This window comes from Labrus mixtus, chromosome 3 (genome assembly GCF_963584025.1).
Source record: "Labrus mixtus chromosome 3, fLabMix1.1, whole genome shotgun sequence".
Classification (NCBI taxonomy): Eukaryota; Metazoa; Chordata; class Actinopteri; order Labriformes; family Labridae; genus Labrus; species Labrus mixtus.
In genome coordinates this window covers 9,690,524-9,713,229 of record NC_083614.1, presented here as the reverse complement: position 1 = coordinate 9,713,229, position 22,706 = coordinate 9,690,524, and the positions used below count along the sequence as shown (strand labels likewise).

The window sequence follows — 22,706 nt, the reverse complement described above, 5'->3', positions numbered from 1 at the left end:
AAACCTCCATAGCATTCATCATGGCTCTGCGTGTGATCCAGCCTATTTGTGAGAGGAATTCAGGAATTCAAAAGCACGCTCTCTGATTTGACTCAGAATGGGATTTACACCTTTTCACCATGTAATGACTGAATCAGCCTCACAATGCCTTTTGGTTTGCAGGAGCGCATGAATAAATTACACACGTCCAGCACTTCTTGCCTTTCATTCCTCACACAGTGGCTAAAAGAAGCCCCTTTGATAGAAACAAGGAGGCTTCTCCATGTAATTACACTTGATCATGTTTGCATATGTCACTCCCACAGTCTCTGTCACGCTCGCTGATTTTGGATGCTCCTGGGAACCTTTTTTTAAAAAAATTTTTTCCTTCTAATCCACAAGTTAATGTTTCAACCATTTTTCCTCCTGTTTTCTTTTTTTTTTTCTCCCAGGAACGGATGAATCGGAGGAGCAGAATCAGACATCCTGTCTGGTTTATCTGGAGGAGAGAGATAAGTGTGGATTCCGCCTCTTTCAGGGAACGCACATTAACCATGCCTCGGAGGGAGCGCTGGGTGTTGGGGAGGGGGGTGGGGGGTGTCTGTCTGCTGGGAGCGCACAGCTTTCACTCACTTCAAAAACTGTGAAAATGTCCCCTTCACACCCTTGTCAGCTCGGCCGAGCTCCGGCGCTGTGCTAGTGTTGATAAAATGCCTGCGTGCCGTAGCATAGTTGGAAGTGAGATGTGCAATGTTATCCAGAGGTGTTGGACTGACAAGTCAACAATGTGTAAACTCGTGTCCTACAGTGACTCCTGACCCTGACCCTGTTACAAAAGTCTGGAGGAGAAACCACACACAAGTTTGAGATGAAACTCAGCCAAGAAGCTCACGAAACTTGGCATGAAAAACCACAAAACTGCAATTTATGCAACAAAAGAAACGATTTATTTGGGATACGCATTGCCAGTACAAATTAAGAGACCATAAAACCTACACCTTTCAGCTATTTTTTCTTCACAGAAAACAGGTTTTGAATTGGAATGAAAAAGACAAGTTTTCCATTTGATACCTTTTTACATACGCAGAGATCTTAAAAGTTCAAACCTGTCAAGAAAAAGGCTCCACGATTTTCAATCCTTATAAAAAAGAAGTTAACATTCAAAACACTGCAGTACGTTTTTTTTTTTTTTATTGAAGAACAAAAAGGACATGCAACAAATAAAACATTTCATGTTTTACAAATTGTTCATTTTTCTTTTCATGTCTCTTTTCCTTTTATATTCAAAAACTAAAAAGCGTCATTACATGAAGCTTCGGTAATATTTGACAGGCAATGTGAAAAGTAGAGTTAAGCCTTTTTTTTTCTTTTTTGTTGAAGGGGTGCAAAAACAATCCTTGTGTTTGCCTTGCATGGCCGGTGCTGTCAGTTCACTCCAATGACTTCAGAAGACACGACTGAGGCAGGTTCTGTGTATCACTTCAATGACGCTCGGCCCCTCGACTGTAATACTGAGCAGGGGGCCGGGGGGGTGGGGGGGTCGAGTAGGAGCTGCTCTGAATGATCCGTATGGGTTTGTCTGGTGTAATTATGCCGTTGTCCTCCACAAAGAAGCTCTGAAACATCCATGATCTCACACATGTGTAATAAATACAAACACACTGACAACTGTTCAAAAAATACCTCTGCTTGGTTTTCAGGCTGCACTGAGACTCGTTTGGATCGTGGGATTACATTTTGACTCTCTCTCAGTGACCACCACACTAAAAACAAAGCCAAAGATCGACGTTAACGCTGACGTTTCATGTCACCGTGATTCAGACGGCAGCCATCCCGGATGCAGACTCGTTCAGGTTTGTCTGAGTACAAAAGAAATGTCCCAGATTTCCCCCATCGATCCGACAGGAACTCCATTATGCTGTGCTAAAATGTGTACTGTTCAAATGAAATAAAAAAAAGGAGTAAAGGTGCATATCTACATACTGTATATAGAGCATTCTTGGGCTAATTCACATATAATGGTAGCATCAAATAAGAAACATATCCAAAGTAGCAAAGCAACGTAATATCAAATGAAAAAAAAAACAGAAGAAGAAGAAGAAGAAGCACAAGTTATTCACAAAATTGAGACGTAAAAATCTATCCAAACAGTATCTGGATTTGTGTGCCATCAGAGTTTTTGTTTCTATAAACACCTCTGTTTTCAAACAGCATAGTTGGGCGTTGAATACAGAGCACCAGAGCACTGAGAGATGCTCGTTAGTACAGAAAAGAGGGGAAAGAAAAAATGTGTCCGTAAAGCTGATCCCAATGTAGAGGATATAAACTCTGCCTTTTTCCTTTTTTGGTATCAAAGAATGTAACTGCTGATATCTAATGAGGACTAATCATGTCTACATGTTAGACCACAAACTAGACTGTACATACAACAAATTTAATTTCACATTTTGGATCGCTTCGTGTTGATGGACGTGTCGTTTTGAGTGACACTGTGAAATAAAACAAGTATTGAAACATACAAATGTTCCCACTAATGTTATCAGATGAACAGGGTGATGTAACCTTTAATTCTGGCTTTTTGGCTGAACATGTACGGAGTCATATTTGTGCCAAAAAACCACGAGCGTGCAGGAGGATATTTTTAACACAAACACACACTAAAAAAAAAAAACGTTCCACTTGCATTCAAAGTATAATTTTCAAAGTGATTCTTCTCATGTGTAGAATAATTTGATCATTGTGTTCTCAGGATTATGACCCAAATATAACTCCATGAAAGCAAAGTGAGATGAGAAAAGACATGCCAGCGTTTAATCCCGACAACAAAACTCTGAACCTTAAAATCAAAATTACAATTGTTGTATTGGATTTGGTTACCAGCAGTATTTGGCTATAATGACCTCACTGATACACACTGTTGATGTCCCACATATGCACCCTATGTACACTCTCTTTCTTCCATGTATGACGACCACAGTAGAAATGTCCTCTGCATTGTTTGTCTCTCTGACATTTACAAAACCCAACCCTCGATGGTGGTGTTATTGTGCTTTAATACTCATCGACGTGCTGCGATTCCTGCTTCAGTTTTCATTGATTTCATGTTATGAGTGGATTTGTCTTTGAATAGGGTGAAAGCAGCCAACATGCAGGACACAACTCCACTCTCTCTGCGCTCATTTCTGTGAATGCTTGTGTAAAAACGGTGAATTGTGAGCAGGAAACCCACTCATCAAATGTCAGTGTTGTAGAGGTTCTGAATACAAAGAATACAAATCGAGGTTGAACATTTTGGATATTACTGGACTAACATAATTAGACTTCACTTAATTATTGCATGAAAGATGTAAGGACCTGACATTAAAGCATGAAATGTAATATTATCGAAATTCACCTCCAGAGCTGAACTTTGGCACGATAGATCAACAAAATGTAAACACAGAAAATAAAGGGCATGGTGTGGTGTACAGAAGAATCCCAATTATTATAAAACGTTTTCAATCCAAAGCATTCAAAATGTTTTTTTTTTTTCCTGTCGTTATTTCCAATAGAGGTAGAGTGAAAGCATCTCAATTTACAAGACGTGTGGGGTATTACGCTGCTAGCTGTGTGCCTACTGTGTGAGTATATCATGTTAAAGAAAATACAAAGAGGCAACATGGACATCAAGTGGAAACTGTACAAACTGTGAAGTGTGGATATGAGTCCCCTACGCAGGCTGCTAACGGTGCTGCCATGGTCCAGATAGGAAAAGTGAAATATTCGTCCGTTAGGGGGAAAACGTCATCCCAGACCCCAACTGTGTCCCGCTGTGTGACTACAAACAGTACGTCACATCCAGTCCCTTTGGGGTTTTAGTTTTTGAAGATGTGGCTGGGGGGAAGAAGTGGTGGAGGGAAGCAGAGAACAGGGTAAAGTCAAGGGGAGGGGGGGGGGGGGGGGGGGGGGTTGTGGGGGTGGAGGATCAGTTGGAGGTGTCAGAGTGAACGCTTCCGGGTCCTTCTGTGGGTGAAGTCACTGATGAGGGGGTCGGAGCATCCTGCCAGCCACCGTTTGCCTGAGAGAAAGAAAGAGAGAAGCAGAGAGGAGGGGAGAGGGAGGGGAGGGGGGTGAGTCTATTACGTTCATATTCATTATTCACTGCAGCTGGGTCAAACACAGAGAGGTACAACGAATGGAAGTCCTGAGGGCAAGGTAGTCTATGAGCGCTGTGTGGTAAGCTGGGATACTTTCCCCACACTGCCTTAAGCTAAATTGCCTCCTGGATTGCAGGGAAAAGCTAACCTCGCTCAAATTACAGCTAATATCTCTGGATAAGACTGACATGAAAAAGTAAAAATTTCAACCAAGCAGAAATGGAGTGAATTACAGTCTCTACCCATCATACATTGCACCCTGAAATTCAAATAATGAAGAAAATACAGAGAAGAAAAGTAAAACTGAACAAGGTTTTTTTTTTTTACTGTTGAAATAAACGCCTGTCACAGCCTTTACAAATAACATGGAGAATATATGTAAATGGTATGAAAAGACCTCGGAAACAAAACAAGTGCAATCAATGTCATGTGCACTAATTATGCAGCTGACAGCGAGAATTAACATACAATAAGAGCTGCACACGGCGTCTCCACAGCCAAAGAAAGAGCTGTTAGAGAGCATTTAGGATATTAATAGTCATTTTAAAGCCATCAGGAAAACTGGAAATGGTCCTCGACAGCCTTTCATTTCAAAGCCTGTTATTTAAGGCACAAGTGTGTAATCAAAAATGGAGGGGTCGGACCGGGGAATGTCTGATTTTGGTGACGCTCTGCCTCTTTTAACGTTGTAATTGCAACTGTAATCAGCCCCAACATGCATTATGTATCCGCTCAGTCATTACACAGACCAGGTAGCTCACAAAATATGTTTCCTTCAACTGTCTTATCATGTTTTCTGTGCTTCACTTATTAATTCTGTTTGCAGGTGTTTGGGAAACTGTTTTTTTTTTTTCAAATATGAAGCGAGCTCTTGTTGAAAAACCGACAGAGTTTCTCCGCGTTTTTAAATCGAGAATCCACTTGAAGATTAAAGGGGACTTTAAGGCTTATGTGCACTTTTAAATCTAACTCAGTAAAAAAAGAGAAAAAGAAACTGTAGCGGTCTGTCGTTGAACCGACATGGTGCTTCTCTGTGACCTTCAACTGGCCAAAAATAATGATAAATGCGTGCACTGTTTAGGATTACACATTTTGGCAAAAAATACCATTAAAAAAATAAATAAATCAAACAACTCTGAGGAGCACATATTGTTGTAAAAAACGAGTGAAAGAGCCAAATTCCAAACTCACTTTCCGGAGCTACATAAATCACAGGCAAACAGCCTGCCAGGCAGATATCCCGCTCTTACATTATGCATTGCGGGGCTTCTTTACAGGGTAGAAAAGTGAATAACACAGCATATTGTGGCAGTGTAAGATGTGGTAGAGCAAGCAGGCGTCCAAGGAGAACCGTATCTGCGAGGTCAAAGGACTGAGAAAGAACAGGGCCTGAATACGTTAGCGGCCTCTCAGGGTTAGCACAGCTGGCTGTGGGATGCGCTCGGAGCAGCCAGGAAGCCTATTTGAATACACATACATGTTTTTTTTACGGGAGACATTTCATCTGATTATCATATGGCCACTGAGGCACGACGACGACAGCGGAGGAACCCAGCCGCGGCTGTGACCGTCCTCGTCCTCTCAGCGCGGCTCGCTGTCAGGGCCATTAGTGTGGCAGGAACATGATCTGAGCAATGCGCTTGGATTGCTGTCCCAAGTCCACACTCTGCTCTCCTTGTGTCTGTCTTATCGATTTTCCCCTTTACGACACGGCTTGTCGCTGTGAATTTCCCTACTGTTTGCAGCCGCCAGCAAGCAAAACCCCCAACCTCCCCCCCCTTCACAACCCCCACTTCTTTACCCGAACTCTGCTTCAAAATAAGACAAACATGAGGGGAACACGCCCCTATGGCACATGAGGACTTGTTTCCAGCGGCGTGAGGTTTTATTTTTAGCGGGACAGCAGTGTTGTCTCCTGGGAGGCTTTAATGGGAGCTTCTGGCCTCTGGGCTGCTAATCATGGGTCAGGTGGTCAGAGGGATTTGAAGTCCAGAGCAAGAGGTGTCACCTGTTTGTGCAGTTCGCTCACGGCAGATTGTACGTGGCTGCAGGTGCTGCGCCAGACTTGATCCAACGTGACAAGCTCAGACGGAGGCTCTGCATGTGTGCAGCCGACCCCATGCCTGCATAAGACGGGCAGTGTGCTGCCCATGGCACGAGCGATACAGAAAGAATCAACTAGGTGACCATGGAGCAGAGACAAGTCCTACTAAGTGGCATTCTGAGCCCTATGGCTTCAAAATAATTGGTAAGGAGAGGAAGACAAAAAAAAGAATCCTTACATTGATGCCCTGCGGACTGTACATCTGGTTGGCTGTGAGTCCTTCACTGTATCCGCCTGTCTGACTGATAACATGGCGAAGGGTATCCACCTGAAACATTCAGAAACAACAAACAAAGCAAGGTCAGAGTCAACACAAAAGAAAAGAGGGAGGGATGACAAGACAACAAGAGAGACAACAAGAGTACACTGCTGCGAGTATATCCTTAGAGAAAACAAGGTCCATCAAACAAAAGGGTGATTCAGGATGAAAATGTTTGGTTTTCACTTGCTGAAATAAAAACTATTCACACATTCTGCCCTTGAGACTGTCTAAAAGTGCTATAGCTGAGCCTGTAGAAGCCGGTTTGGTCCTGTTTCGCGACAGACATTTTGATTTGTCATAGCAGGGAAAGCAGAGGTATACAGTATATTCAACATCTATGATGGCTTTGTTCCACTTTGGTATGCTAACGGTTCTCAAACTGTTTGTTAGCCCTTCTTTCAGGGATGAAAACTGGATCGAGTTCAGAATTACAGGGTTTGAAATTAATCACTAGAAATAAAGTGGCACCTTTGGTTTCATTAGACAAACAAGAGCTTGTTCATGCTAGCAAGGCTGGTAATATTTCGATTATATTAATTCATTAGCAGTAAAAGCCAACAGAAGAAAAATATATTTGAACAATGTTGGCTGATTAGGACAAACAGGAAATGGTTCCTGCACACTCTAAAGAATTAACCCACTTATCTAAGATGGCTATCACTACTGGTAGCTTGGCAGTCTTACTTCTTTGACAAAAAGCCTTCATTAGTTTAATTAATGGAAAGAAAAAAACGGAATACTAATAACATGGTTTTCAGAAACTTAAAAGCAAGCTGATTACCTCAATAAAAATGTTATTTCTATAATAAAACACTGATAAATCAATTCATATTTATCTAATTATCTACACCTTCATATGACAAGTCAAAATATCTGCTTTAAGAAACACCTATTGGGAAGTTAAGTAGGTCTATCCCTGTATTATCTGCTGCGCTGCTAGCCACCCTACCTGTGACTGCACGTTGGCTCCCACCTGAGCCCCCTGGTACGAGTCCCCATTGAGAGACTGCACGCTCATGAACAAGTCCCCGGAGTTTGACATGTTAAAAGAGCCAGCAGAACCTAAAAGGAGAGAGGGAGCAGTCGAATCACAGAGAGACAGGGAGCAAGCAGGCTAAAGCAAGTTTGAGCAACATGCAGAAGTTAGCTAGCAGCCGTACAGGCTCTGTTAGCTGAGAGAAATGGAGCCAAGAGGAAACAAATGAAGGACATAAATCTGTAGCCTAACACAATAAGGGCTTTTGTCAAGTGGTTTTCACCCCAAGACATATGGATATTTAAGAAGAATTTGTAAAATTATGCTTTTTAAAGGTTATTCAAGGCTAAGCTTAAACCAAGATGCAGGGGGAAATTGAATAAGCAGTCCAAATGTTACATGTTGCTGTCTCACCAAAGGTAAAACTGTCATATAATTATAAGGATTAATTAATTATCATAGAATTTACATTTTAAATAGAGCACCAGAGTAGGCTCAGGGTGTGTTTAGCCTAGCTTAGAACAAGCGCAGAACGCAGGCAAAACCGCTAGCTTAGCTTTCTTAAATGTGTCAAACGCATCTTCCAATATTTACCCTTTTCCAACTTGCAGAAGTTATGAATCTTTTTGGTCACTCAAAGATAATACAATGTGCAAATAAGTCATTAAAATTCTATAAGTGTATTTATATTATGACATTTTATTGATGTTAGCGGCTGCTTGCTCCGTGCTAGGCTAAACATACCCCTGTTCTGACTCCTGGCAAGACAGCAAATACTGAAACTGAAGGACTGTTTGAAAGATGAGGTTAAAATGTTCTCTGTTTTGATCTTATTTTATTGTCAACAAGTCTCATAAAAAGCAAAAATGTTAAAAATGCAATTTGTTGTTGATTAGTTCATGGCTGGTCCTACTCGTCAAATATGTTTACAAAGCCTATATGATGGACTTAATAAAACACGTCAGCAAGTTCAACTCATAATTATAATATCACTTTGGCTCTATGGCACAAAGGAATAGGGCTATGTACCGTTACATGTGATGGTACTTGAAGTAAATTAATTGTGTTTATGTTTTATGAGATATGTTGACAATAAGAGAAGAGTGAAGAATATCATTAAAATGCCAGAAGTACAAGATGAAAACAGAATTGAAATAGTCATACATGAGGAATATGGTTAATTGACATGAAGAGGAAAGGAGACTTGGCGTGGGGCTCAGGTTGGCTAATCTCTGACACAGCTTTGCTCTAATGGGGTAGTTGTTAAATGGACCTGTTTGATAAAATAATGGTGCATTCCCAGGTGATAGGCACGTTCCTTGCACAAGAACTGCCTTTTTTTTGTTAGTCTTAACTCTTTCATTCCTTACAAATCACCTGCACCAGCACTGAAATGGCCTCAAACTGATGTACTGCAAAAGTCGCTGAGTTGGAGTAATGCAAAGAGAGGAGGTACATGGCTAAAAGCTGAGCAGAGCCAGGGACTTCCTGTCTCACCTGCAGAGTTTGGAGTTGAGGGTGAATTTGCTTGGCTCCCATGTGAGGATGCATTAGCCGCATTCACGGCAGTTCTCGCAGCGTACATGTTGGCTTCTTCTTGGAACTTACCAATGTTTTTCTTGTATCTGATTCTCTTATTCCCAAACCAGTTGGAAACCTGAGCAGACAAACAAGAGAATGTAGTTTATTCATCATGAAATCCTAACATACAGAGCCTCTCCACATTTGAGGGCAAGCATTCAGAGAAATCAGGGTGATGTTTAGCTTGCATGGCCTTAATGGCATGTGTTACACTGCAGAGAGCCTCTGTAAGAGGAAGGGGCTACATAGACTGGTGCTGTGAATCCGCATTAGTGCCAGAATGGAATGATTGCCAATAACAGTCTCATTATGTCACCATGACTGCAGCTATCATCAGAACTCACGCAAGCACCAATCAGTCAACATCCGCTAACACCCATTACTGCTAATGGACTCCCAGATGAAGCCAGGGGGGTAATCCCAGCACTAATGATAAACAACATTAAAATGAAAACCAAATCAATCCTGCAAACTTTCCAACACACGGAGTAGGTAAACATTCTCCTTTATTATGGCCAAGAAAGAGAAACTCTACAAATCATTCAGCCGCTGAGCAGCTCCCACAATCAGACCCAGATGCATCCTCAAGTCACTTGGTATAAATTAATGAAACCAATTGAGAAAACAATCCATTCCCAAATGATGGATCCCAAACACAAACTGCTGTTTACCTTGGCGTTGTCATTGCTTTCCTTATTATCAATTCTCACAGGATTGAAACAACTTGAACGCTAGAATGCAAAGATGAAAAAAAAACAGGTCGCCTAAATACTTGATGAATATAAAAATAATTAATACTTTAATTTGATACTTTATGTTTGTCAGCATTATTGGCACAAACATCTAAAATGTATTCAGATGTTTGGTACGTTTTTCTCATACATCACATGAGAGAGCACTGCGGTGCTAATTTTCAAAGGCTAATGGTCCTTCTAATTACTTCCAAACACTGTAGGGCTGAAAATGTTATTACAATAAATGATCCTGTTGATCTTTCTTATGAATCAGTTTGCAGTTTTACCATTTTTAAGATTTTAAGATTTATAGTGACAAAAAAGTATTATAAAGTTGTACAACAGAAGTGATTTTCATCCATTGTGACAGTTCTTGGTTCACAGACTCTTACTGAATCATATCTGAGTTTTACGAGACAATTTGTTCCACCATATGATGAGTGAGGAACTATGACAGCAGTGTGTTGTCTTTAGCTTGTGTTACTTCAATAGAGACAAAGAGTCATTGGTCCAAAATAGCTTTGTCTGGTTTGAATTACAAGATGACAAACTTATGACATGGCATATTTATACTTTGAGTACCTTTGTTGTCTCCCTGAAAGGTACTTCTGAAAGATCACAGGAGCTGTCTGTACTCATGACAGTCAGGAAACTTATTATTAGGTTACTTGCCAAGACACTCGCAGCTTCTTCAGAAAATAAAAAGCGTGTTTCTGTCACTGTTCTATGCAGAGCTGTTTTCCTGCAGATGCTGTGGTGTGGGTGGCACTGATCTGTGGTGTACCTGGGCAACTGTGATGGCACACTTTTTAGCCAGCTCTTCTTTAGCCTCCTCGCTGGGGTACGGGTTACTGAGGTGCGAGTAGAAATACTCGTTCAGGATCTCTGTTGCCTGCTTGTTGAAGTTTCGTCTTTTCCGTCTGCAGAGAGAGCAAATGAGGTTTAGACAACAATATATCAAACTTAGCAACATATGTCATACATGTGTCATCTTAAGGTGTTGCATGCACCCTAAGTACTGTCTTTTCCCCATTCCCCTTTCTATTTTTATTTTGCTTTTTTTAGGGAGCTACTCTAAAATCTGTCCAGGAAACCCTAACCCAGGGACTACATATGGAAACTAGCCTTTTAGCTAACTCTGGCATATATACAGGAATGTTGATTAATATGCATTGGCCCTGTAAAATAAGAAAAAAATATAACAATAGCCAATCAAGGTGTGCATTTCTGTCCAACAAAGCGTCCTTTTAGATATTATCCATCTACAAGGAGTAGAGCCTGATAGATATGCAATTTTATGACCAAGACAGATATGGCAGCTGCTATAGGGTTTGTTTATTAGCTGGATTGAAAGTATATTTTTTTCTACAAGAAGTGTGCACAAATTTTGCACCTATACGAATATGCAAAGATCCTCAAATCCTGCATTTAAAAAAACAGTTTCTTTGAGAACGTTAAACATTACTGTGCCTCCCTGTTGGATCAGCAGTGATGCTTTCTATGTATTCTGCAAACAGTGATGAGAGTATAAATCTGTGTTAAGCCCATTTCAGCTCATACTGTTGTCCGTACTACACATCAGGCGGGCTCTCACGAAGATATAATTTCAGAAAAACTCACATCGACTTTAATCCATCAGATTCTGGTTTCAAAACTGAAAAACTTAGAGGAACTTTAATCATTTCTGGTTTAGAGTGGGGGCTTCTTCTAACTCAGTCACATCCTGCGCAGTCACTGGACTTATCTAATTTTTCATTAACATACACATGTCTGGACATAATTCAGTCAGACCCTCTAGTTTGCAGCTATTAAGTTTGATTGAACCATGGTTTTTTCTATGTTGAAGAAAAGGTTGAACATGTCCTAAGCGTTCTTGAGTCAACCTGATTCACGTCACATGGCTTTAAGAAAAACCTCTGGCGCACAAGAAACTTTAAATTCAGCTGTAATTTTCGCATTGAGACACTTTGTCAGCACTCAGGGGAACCATTTGGCTCAGAACTGCTCACTACAGCTCTGTTTACGAGCAACTGAAAATAGAATTAGCAGGAGCAATAATAGCACATAGAGGGCCATTATAATCTACTCAAAATACACTAAAGCAAAACACTCTTTGTGTGTGAGTTAAAAAAAATAAAAAACAGGCACATAGAAGTCTGTGCCAATCAGGAAATTAGATTTATTGGGGAAAAAAGACTGAACTGGTCAAAGACTGAGTTTTTTTTATTGTGGAAATAATTAAAACAGCTTGAGCTGCTTCTTGGTATCTAGGTACAACAGTTATTTATTTAAATATTTGCATTAATCTAAAATGGGGTTTTCTTGCAACATGGTGAAAGTACAACAACAGACACACTATAAATGATCCTGGTAAGTGAGGGTAACTTGTTTGTTGTGTTGTGCTGTCGTGCAGTCAATGTGCAATTAACATATTCTAAATGATTTAGAAATCGGATTCTGGCAATAAGTAAGAAAAAACATGTAAACATACCATGCATTCAAAGTCAGTTTCTGTAAACATTTAACCTATCAAACAACAACTTCTTTTTTTCAAGGGGCCATGCATTAAAATGTTTGAGCCAATCATATGCAGCCTTTTCAGGCACTCGTTTGATTTAGAATTTCACTCCAACACAGAGTTACTGAGTGTAAAAGTTAGCACTATATTTATCAAACATGAAACACTGACATACATTGTTTATGTATGACTTTCAACATAGAAATATACTCTGAGGACGCTCTGCCCCCCTTTCCCTCCACACAACACACTAACACAGACAGACGTCATATGCTGGTGCCCTCGAGTTGCCTGACCCTTTATCTCCTGTACCTATCAGGTCATGTCTGCATGTGCCACATCTAAAGAGGGCTTTACATAAGCTGGAGGGGTACCCTGTAAAATCTCCATGCAATGCATCCACCGGTGAGGAGATTTGTGCTAAAATCTCCGTCCCGCACTCCAAAAGCCTGCTTGAGAATATGTAAATGTGCACAGCATGGGCGTCAGCAGCCAGTAGATTAATCAGCCGAGCCAAACATGGCAGTGCCTCTCAACCAGTGAAAGCTTTTCCTCTTCCTCTCCCCTTCCCCTCCACGCTGCTGCTGCTGCTGCTCCACCACAATCATTTGCAAGAGAATAGATAGGGAGCTTTGTAAGGGAGCCCATGCCTCATTTAAATGTTTTGCCTCCAACTCTGACTTTGAGCGACATTTATCCTCGGAGAAATGTATGCAAATCCTGAGCGCGCATCAAAAGGAACAAGCGATTACATTAAAAAAGGGAAATAGTTAGTGTTATGGAGCAGGCAGGGAACTCTTATTGGACGGTGTTGGCGGTTATTCCGGTCCAAATGGCATCCATGGATGTAAACCAGCCCAGTGTGTGTGGTAAGCAGCATGTGTTACAGCATGTTTATAGCATGATAGGCCTCCTACATCCGCCATTCATATGGATATCAGGCTGCGAGGGAAGGTGCTCGATGATTTGCAGTGTTGTCAAATTGGGAGGTTATTTGCAGCGCGGAGCGTGGTGGGTGTGTACGATTTGCAGAATGGTTATGTGTGTGCACAAGGACACACACCTGGCATCGAGGAAACGGGAGCGCAGGATCATGACGGCCTCGCAGGTGCTCTGCTTGAGCTGCATCTGGATGGAGCTGAACTTGCGGTGGATGATGTTCACCATGCGCTCGATCTCTTTGGGCGAAATTGGCCGTGTGCGTGACTGCTCTCGCAGGAGGTTCATCACGTGGGTGGTAAACTCGTTGCATGCCTGTAAGGAGGAAACAAACAAAGGAGTACATTTAAAAAAAAAAAAAATAAAAAAAAAAAAAGTGTGAATATGAGTTTAATTTGTCAATGTGGCTACAGAAAATGTAGCACTGCAGAAATACACGTCCAAACATTCACGGCGTACGGTATTTAAAATTCACAGATGACAGAAATCTAAAAAAAAAATAAAAAAACAGAAAAAAGAGCTCTTTGCTTAATGTAGTTCTGGGCCAAGCGTTCTCACAGAGCCAAGGGGGAATATAAGCGCTGATATATTTCATATTTAACACAAGTGGTGATGGCAGCGTGTTGAGAGGAACCAATGACAGCTGTTCCACTCGCAGACGCACACTTTTTACAACATAGCCACCCTGAGAGACGAACACGCCACAACGTTTCATTCATCCCCCCCCCCCCGTGTGACACCAGGCGTGAATCTGCCACGATATTACACTCCGACTCTGTGTCTCTTACTGTCTCCTCTTCTTTATTTCCTCTCCTCCTGTCGATCTCTCTCTGGATTTAGCCGTGTCAGGCTTTGTCTGTGTCTGTCTATCTGCGTGTTCATCTGTCTCACTCACATTCATCTGAGCGGGATGCTATTGTCGGCAATGCATCGGTTATCAAGGCAATGAGAGGAAATCATCCCCCCCTATCCGACAGACTTTCAAGACTATCCTTGGAATACACACCGAGACACACAACAGGCTGCATATGCTGGACTATTCTGGGGCACAAACACAATCTAAAGTGAATGCTTACTGACAGTGATGTACATTGAGGAAATATTTTAGTGTACCAGGTGCGCCACCTGATACCTTGTGGTACGATTGTGTCTTTTGGATGTGTACTAGAAGGTGGATATGGAGCAGAGAAATGCAGATACTTTGGTTTTAACACTGAAAGGGCCACATAATATAAGAGAGAAAATGACATATCACAAAAGGCTAAAGTGACATCATTGACTGTCTTGCTCTGTCCTAACAGAAGTCAAGATTTTCAAAGTAAAATAATCACTTTTCGATCAAAGTCCAAAAAGAAAAAAGCAACAAATCCTCAGAAGGAAACATCTTACACGTCTATCTTGTTTTTCCTTCCTCACTTTCATATCAGCTGATTGGCGACTAGTATGAAGTGTTATTTAAATTGTTGTTTTGGTTTGTGACGCTCTTTGTCTTAATGTTTCGTTCTCTAACACAAACGGTTTAACAGTAAAGTCCTACTGTTTGTATTGTTTCCTCGCCCTGCACTAAATGTTTTTATTCATCATCATTGTCGAAAAGGTTTTTATCAGTTACACAGTAACCCTAGAAGAGCTGAAACAATTAGTTGATTAATTGATTAGCTCTGTGATTCTCATCTTTTCATGTCAAGGACCTCAGAACGGATACCAACTAGACAAGAGACCTCCATTATAAACATTTTGCCCCAGGCTCCTCCTCCTTTTTTCAATTTTTGATGCCGTTTTTGATATTTTATAACATAATAATTTATTTCAAACCTGGGGTTTTGTACAAAATCACTGGAAATTCAGCGTCTAACGAAACGTTGCATTATGTAAATGTTGGCTGCAGCATTGTTGGATGATAATCCACAGACAGGATTAAATGTCAGGATGTTTCAGCCTCTGCTGCATTATCATTTTTAATGAAGTCTGCAGACGGTATTTAGTAAATATTTTTGTTGTATTCTGAGGAGGACATTTTTTACACTTAATGCTATAATTGCAGGACAAAAGTCTAAAATTGTGTTGGGACAACATCTGTAATCAGTGTTACAGCTTTCACTTATACTTTAAAGATAGACTCAGCAGCTTTTTCCTAAACATAAATGATTGACTTATATAAAAGTAATGATGCTCAATCATCACTTCTGGGCCTCCATACATGTGTGGTGGTGACTGTGTCTGCAGAGACCTTGTCCTCTGACTGGATTTTTTTTTTGACACTGGATGTTTTTTGGCGGGGAACTGGTGTTTCCCTCAGCCACTGACAGAGCAGCTGATTTTCAGAGTGGATACCATTCAGGGATTGGAGGGAATTGAAACCAGTGAATATGATGTTTATGATTAATTAATTAAGATTACTAATTCTACTAACGTAGCTATCATAACCTCACCATCTGGATCAATCAGGGCTTCATATAAGTCCTTAAAGATGTAACACCAGTTCAGCTGTTCTCACCTGTTCGTACTTCTCCAGCTCTGTGTGGTAGATCTGTCTGATCTGGGTCAGTTTGGCTCTGTAGTCAGAGTGCTCTGCCGAGTTGTCCGGCCCTGCGCCTCCCGAGGCTGCCGCTGCGGCCGCCGCAGCCGCCGAGCCTCCACCTTTCTCCGGACCGGATACTCCCTCCGCCAGCAGCATGTTGTCCAGGCGCATGAGCTGTGGATCCGGGGGCTCCTCCTCCTGGGCGCCGCGGATACTCAGCACTGCAATGACAGGAGGAGGTCAGAGGTCAGTCATAAAGGTCACACCTACAGCGGCATGATGCACCGTAACAAGCTGTCAGCCGTGGAGGAGCCTGACTGCACGGCTGACACTGCCGAGCTGCACCCACTTATCCACCAGCTCGGTGTGACTTATGCAGCATGCTGGAGCAAAGATGTGTGTATGTGTGTGTGTGTAAAGTGTGGGGGGGCAGTCTTCTGCTTAAATAAAGGAGATATCTGAATACTCAAAGGTCAGAGCAGGGACTAAGACTGATGTGTTTGTCCTTGTTGAAAAGCACCTTCCTCCGATAGTTTCACTGGAATACTACAAACACTTAGTGGCAGATTTTAACCACAGGTTTGTTTACAACGATTGGGAAGAAGTTAAAGTTATTCATTTCAAAACCAAAAACATGTTTGAGCTTTTCCAGGTTAGTTGTCTTTCTGGGAATCTAGCACTTATTCTCTATCCAGCTCTCTGATCTTTAATTTTGACAGCAGAGCTCATTTAATCACAGATACAATCGTATTAACTGACTGCTTTATCACAAGAAAATAAATCATACTTTTCTCTATTTTCTAAGATTTTATTCATCAAGTAATTGATTGATTTATTGATCAGAACAATAATTTTTTTTTTTTAAATTGCGAGATAACACCTCAGATTTAATGTGTTATTTTCATTTATTCAAATAAAAGTTTGGCTTGGATTGACAAGAAGTATTTTTATTTGCTCGGGAAATATTGTTTTCCCACCTCCTGTAAGTGTAGCAGCAACACAACGTTATTGCATTTGTCTGATTTTTCTCTTTCTTCCTCCAGCTCCATGTCCTTTAGTTCTGTTATTTTCAATGTAAGAGTCGTTTTTTCAAATCTGTTTTAACCGTGACATCTTATTAAAATGCACAGTACACTGAAAGGTAAACTAAAAAGGAAATCTTTAAATTCTTCAGAAACAAAAAAAACACATCTATAAGGATACCTCTGCTCTCCACTAGAGGTCTCCCTTGCCATTCTTAAATTAATCAGAGTCCAGCCTTCCATTTTCTGAGGTGCAAACACTCCTCGGCTCAGACTCGTCCTCCTCCATCTGAGAAAACATCCATTTCAATATAAAACACCTTCTCCTGTGTGGAGGAGTGAGCTGCTGCCAGGATTTTAAATTGATCCCAGAGTGGACATCGAAAGTGAATCGACGGCATCCGGTGTTTTCCTTACAGGGGGGCCACAGTGCTAACAGGAGCAGTGACTCTGTGACATTAAGCCCCCCCCCATGTGTCGATAGCCATTTAAGATGTTACCATTCGTCATTTGTCTCGTTGTCATTGAATGAGAAGGGACAGGCGGGGAGCACTTCATTAATTCAGAGACAATAGGAGTGCTTGGTGCATTAACCCCAGACTGCTGTCCGGGTTGGTAGGCCTGGGCAGGGGGTCACTGGGATGAGAATGAGGCCTGCTGTATTAGCAGAAGAAGCGGTGGGGGCTCCCCAAGTAACCCCATCTTGCCGTTAAGTGGACTGGAAATGCAAATATGGCAACTGTTGGCGAGTGGAAGAGGTCAGGGGTTCAGGCCACAGGCTCAGCGGGGGGTAGATTGAGTGTGGGCGGAGTATTGGAGGAGGGGGGGGGGGGGGGGGGGCTCTTGGGGTGGCAGGACTGTACAAACATCCTGTCTCATTATCCAGACTCCTTCATCACTCCTGTAATGTATGGACGGGTTTGGAGAGGAAAAGCTCGGATGGCTTCACACTCGCCTTACCTCCACACAGCCGCGTCTCGCAGCCGAGCTATGACCCGAGCGAACCTGCTACATCAGAAACTCGAGACCCGCCTGTCCACTTTAGTTAATGTACATCAACAGAGACCCCCGTCGCTCCCAGCTCCTGAACGCTCACCAGTATGGAGGGGCCATTTTTCTCTATAGTTACCACCTCATAAATAGCTGGGGTAAGTGGGTGTTAAGGAGAGAGCACACCACAATATCCCAAAGAAGAAAAAGATTCTGAACTTTTCTGGAAGTCATTCTGAGAAGGAAAAGAAGACAAAGCAGCAGATACTCAGAGACCAAAAATGTAAAAAAGTAAAATACAGCGATAAGCGCACAATAAGACGTTACATTAGGTATTCCAAGGTGGATGAAAACGAGGCCTGAACTTTACAAGACTCACTAATTGTCTCCCGTAAGAGTTATATTTCTACAATTGGCTGGAAAAATGTCTCAAAATAAGAAGTAAAAGAGCACCAGCACTCATTTGAACGGGGCGTATCACTGAGATGATTCTCCTGTTAAAAAAAAACCAAAAAAAAAAAAACGAGGCCAAATTTCATCCAGAACTCATAAAACGTCTAGACTCTCAAATGCAAAGTGGAACATAAAAATTCCCTGCGTCCACAGAAACGATTGGATTCAGCCAAGTTCCCGCTTAAACATTCAGCGAGTGTTTATTTTACTTGGCTTGAAGCACCTTCAGCATCAGTCTCGTAAGAGAGGCTCGCAGCAAGCAGAGAAGGTCATTTCTTAGGAGATCTCTTGGAAGGAAAAAGGGAAAAATCTAAGGAGTCTGACTTTTTTATACACAAAGATGGAATAAGAAAAGGTCATGGACAAATGGAAAGCAAATAGCTACACTCAACAGTCCTATAGGTTTCCAAAATAAACAGGTAAAATGCGCCGTAAGTGACAATTAACAGGAAGTGCGGCATGATCCCCGCGCCACGCTCGTTGACACATGTATCCCCCTCGCTAATCAGCCGCGTATCACATCCTCGGCTCAGCCCCGGATCCCGGCGCCATTCTTGCTGCTGATCCAGCTGTCTTGGAGAGCATCTGTCAGGAGGGACCCGGGAAGGAACAATGCATTACGCCATGTTGGCTGTGTACTGTCATCCCTCATTGACAGCACATTGTCACACTTACACTGTGTCCTCTGAGCTGGGAACAAGCTAAGTAGCTGCTGCCTATAATATCAGCACTTCCTGCCATCGCTTATCGTACAATCTAATCGGGGAAACTTGCTCCGAGTGGGGTTCAGGTGGATCTCTCGCAGAAAAAGGATGTGACTGCATTCATTTTTAATTCACGGGAATAATCAGTGTGATCCCTTCAGACATGACAGGAATAGCGGAGACGGTCTTGCGATTGGGAGAAAACAGCAGTGTTCAGAAACGATGGAAGCAAATGATGATTTATTTATTCCACCATGAATCTAAAGCACATAATTAAAACCATGGAGGGGATTATCTCAAACAAATAAAATTAATAAAGAAAAGAAAGGGATAATGTGACTCCATAAAATCGGCTTTGCTGTGGGTCATAATTACACGACTCAGTGAGGGCCACTTTATTGGCTAATGGCGGACTAATTGATTCATCCTAATGTTTGTCGAGCCTTGGGTCTGCCGGGCGCTCCCTGTCCAATAGTGCTGCTGAACTTACTTAGCCACCCGCAAACAAACACTGAAGGTTCTCCCAGGGATAAACAATTATCTGTGTGTCTGCGTGTCTGTGTGATTCGGACCCCCCTCCCTCCCTCGGTGAACACACATTTTCTGTATGTCTCTAATGGATGCCATTTCCCTCTTGGAGGCGTTTCAAAGATGGCTTGTTGTCAGACGATGCCTTATTCCTTCCTGCTGTTGTTGACAAGCAATTCTCACAAAGAGGCATGCACCAGGCTTTTATTGCTTTGCTTTATTTCATCAGTTATTACGAACAGAAACACTCTTGAATTGGCTGGGGTTGCTGATGAATTTACTGATAAGGTAAGGCATGCAGGATTAAAAGGATCGAGTGTGTCTGCCTGTAAATGCATCTCTGGATGGATGGACATGTTGGGTCAAGATGGTCGTTGTTTTTTTTTTTCCCTGCTCTGTGTACACACAGCGAGACAAAATGTCTCCGACTGAGCAGACAAGAAAAGTAAACTGGACCGGGAGAACATGACATTTATTTAACCTCGCAGCATCTGGCCTTTTACAAATCAAATCGATATTTAATAAAAGCACAGGGCAATTGGCTTTCGGAGAGGTGGATGTTTAACTGTCTGCTTGTTTATCTGGAAATATTTATTTCATTTCCACGTAGGCTGAGAGGGGGAAAAAAAAAGCTTTTGCTCTTTTAGGATAAGCTCCGAATATGACGCTCGGAGATGATTTACGTCCCTATTTGGGGGAGAGCAGCTTGCCTAAACCCCCTTCTTCTCCCCCCTTGATGCTTGTTTTCAGCATGTGTTTTCTGTTGCCCATATATTAGTCATTCGAGAAGATTGGCTCACAGCCGCATATGAAGATAGTTGTTGGTATTAAATTATTAACTGAAGCAGCAAGAGAGATATAACGTTTCAGAGCAGCTCTGAATTTAGGGTGAGTCTTAATTGAACAAAGACCTGAGAATAAACTCAGTCTTCTCTCTGAAGGGGAATGGAAAAACAAAAGTGGGTTGGCAGCCTGGGGCGAGCATCGTAACCAGCTTCTTTGGAGGAATGTTATCACCAGGGTCTGTTAAAGATTGTCACACCATCACGCTATATATGACAGGAGATCATAAATGTGAGAAATATTGAAATTGACAGCAAATACAAGCAGGATCCAGGTCTAAAAATACACGTTTGAGTCAGTTACAATATTTGGGATCCCATCAAAAGCTTGTCAGGGGATTAAGATTTCTTCCAGGACACTGCTTGCATCTTCAAAATGATTCCGTTTTTTTCACGGCGTAACAATATCAAACTCAAAGAGTTACAACACACCATGCTCTGCAGTCCAGATATCTACTCCTATCAGATTAACAGAGGCAAATGGCAGCCTGTCAGAAACCATTACCATATGTAATCCCCTTCTAGATTTCCAAGGCATGTCGACGGGGACTGTTGGCATGGCAGCCTGTCATGGCGATCCGGTGATTGTGGGAAAGGCTGATGTTTAATTAATGATGTTGGGCTGTTCTGTCACAGTTAGCAAGATAGACGGTCAAACATAAAGGCCTTTGACAGAGACTGGGTGCCATCGGTTCAAACGGGCGGACACCTTTGGAGGCCCCTGCGCTCCGCACCCAGATGCTGAAATGTGATCCTCAGTGTTACATCACAGGGAGAAGCACGGGGAGAGGCGGCCAAAAGTGACACTCGATGCTGGTCAGGTGTAAACGTGTCCAGGCAGATCAACAAGAGCCTGGCCTGACATTTCTAAGAGCAATTTTGAGCCAAAGAACAATCTGTGATATTTATATCAGTATATTAGTTTTGAATTTCTGTTGCAATGTCATACAAATGAATTCAGTTTGTGAACCTCTTATTCAGACTTTCCCAGTGTCATGTTTGTCTTTCATGAGAGAATCTCTTTTGGCAAACTGGAAGTGGTCCACCCTGCAATTTGCAACAGACGCAAAAGTAGTTTATTTGGGGGGACAAAAGTAAAGATGTAGGTCTTTAGTATATGCAGCGACCACCATCCAGCCTATAAATACATTACTCTTATCCATAAAGGGTTTGTCGATCATCTGAAATATGAACAACTATTCAAACACGGGGCACAGGGTTGGGTGGGAGTGGGGGTGAAGGTTCAACCTATGTCAGACTTCATAATTTACGCTCTACAAGCAAAGCTATCAATCTCTTTGCTAACACTCAATGGTGGAAACTGGCAAGCCATGCAGAACAGATGATCATACCACCCAAAAATCTGACGAGTGCTTGTGAAGTGAGGAACCACTATGGATTGGATTGCATGTGTGTGCAAAAGCTGCCTACCTGTACGGCTCTTTGCTAACTTTGTGAAGGGCAAACGCTAATAGCCATGTCAGATCTTCATTGAGTGGTATACTGAGCGAAGAAACAGAACCACTTAAACACTATTACAACCAGGTCCATAGGATCCTGATTATTTCACTCCTTTACCCAAGAGACTGAATCTCCATGAATATTAAAAAATTACATTAATATGGCACACATTTATTAGTCATTCGCCATGTTCAGTAATAATCTTTAGCATAATAAAGACATTAAAAAAACCGCAGTAGCATTTGGCATGTGGTAATTTCTGAGGTAGAGCCAAAGAGGATCTAATAATATCAACACTTTTGAGGCTGTTCTAGTCAGATGTTGTGCTCCCTGCACTGAGTCTGATTATTACTGTACATGTGTACAAGGAGGAGGACTTTTTATTTTTATTTGAGACAATTGTTTGGGTGTTGCAAAGTTGAAATAAATTGACACTTCAAATTCAAAAAGCATTATTAGCTGTGAAAATCTTTCATCTCAGGGTTCGAATAAACATTGCTGTTATGGCATCCTGCATCGTTAAAAAAAAAAAATCAAATCAGTCAGTGAAAAATACTCATTTGAGGTTGTCAAACAAAATAAAAAGAAATATGTCTTCTGTCAAAATGTACAATGCTGATATTCAGCATGTCGTACAAAATGCAGCCGTGATGTAATCTTGCCTCATACAATCAGTCCGTGCTCAGAAACTTGCCTTGAAAGCCAAAATGCTTTTGCATAATTAACCCTTTCTGGTCAGGCTGCGGTCGGCCTGTCTGCATGAATTTACAGTGACAGCTCTGGCCCTATTTGTTTGCATTGGTGCTTCAGTGGGCACACTTCATTGTGGCTTTAGCAGTTAATAAATCACAGTGGAAGCCCCCTCTCTCCACGTAGGCCTGTGCTATGGTGGTCCTGTCACAAGGCAAGCACCAGCACCGAAGCGACAGCTACATGCTAATTCAACATCGGCATAA

The 22,706-nt window shown here is 41.9% G+C and overlaps 1 protein-coding gene across 4 annotated transcripts in view; it reads right to left on the bottom strand.

Moving 5' to 3' along the window:
* Nucleotides 1-903: 903 nt before the first annotated feature.
* Nucleotides 904-22,706, bottom strand: part of LOC132958198 (pre-B-cell leukemia transcription factor 1-like) — a 60,402-nt gene continuing 38,599 nt past the window's right edge. Inside the window, exons 3-9 of one of the 4 annotated variants that reach the window (XM_061030890.1) lie at nt 15,727-15,971; nt 13,354-13,544; nt 10,557-10,692; nt 9,066-9,114; nt 7,431-7,543; nt 6,398-6,487; nt 904-4,036 (exon numbers count right to left, since the gene is read on the bottom strand). In XM_061030890.1, coding sequence (XP_060886873.1) covers nt 3,944-4,036; nt 6,398-6,487; nt 7,431-7,543; nt 9,066-9,114; nt 10,557-10,692; nt 13,354-13,544; nt 15,727-15,971 — 917 coding nt within the window. In that variant the 3' untranslated portion in view covers nt 904-3,943. Of the gene's footprint in view, nt 4,037-6,397; nt 6,488-7,430; nt 7,544-8,954; nt 9,115-10,556; nt 10,693-13,353; nt 13,545-15,726; nt 15,972-22,706 lie in introns of all 4 variants that reach the window. The other 3 variants (XM_061030879.1, XM_061030899.1, XM_061030907.1) reach the window with 3 other exon arrangements.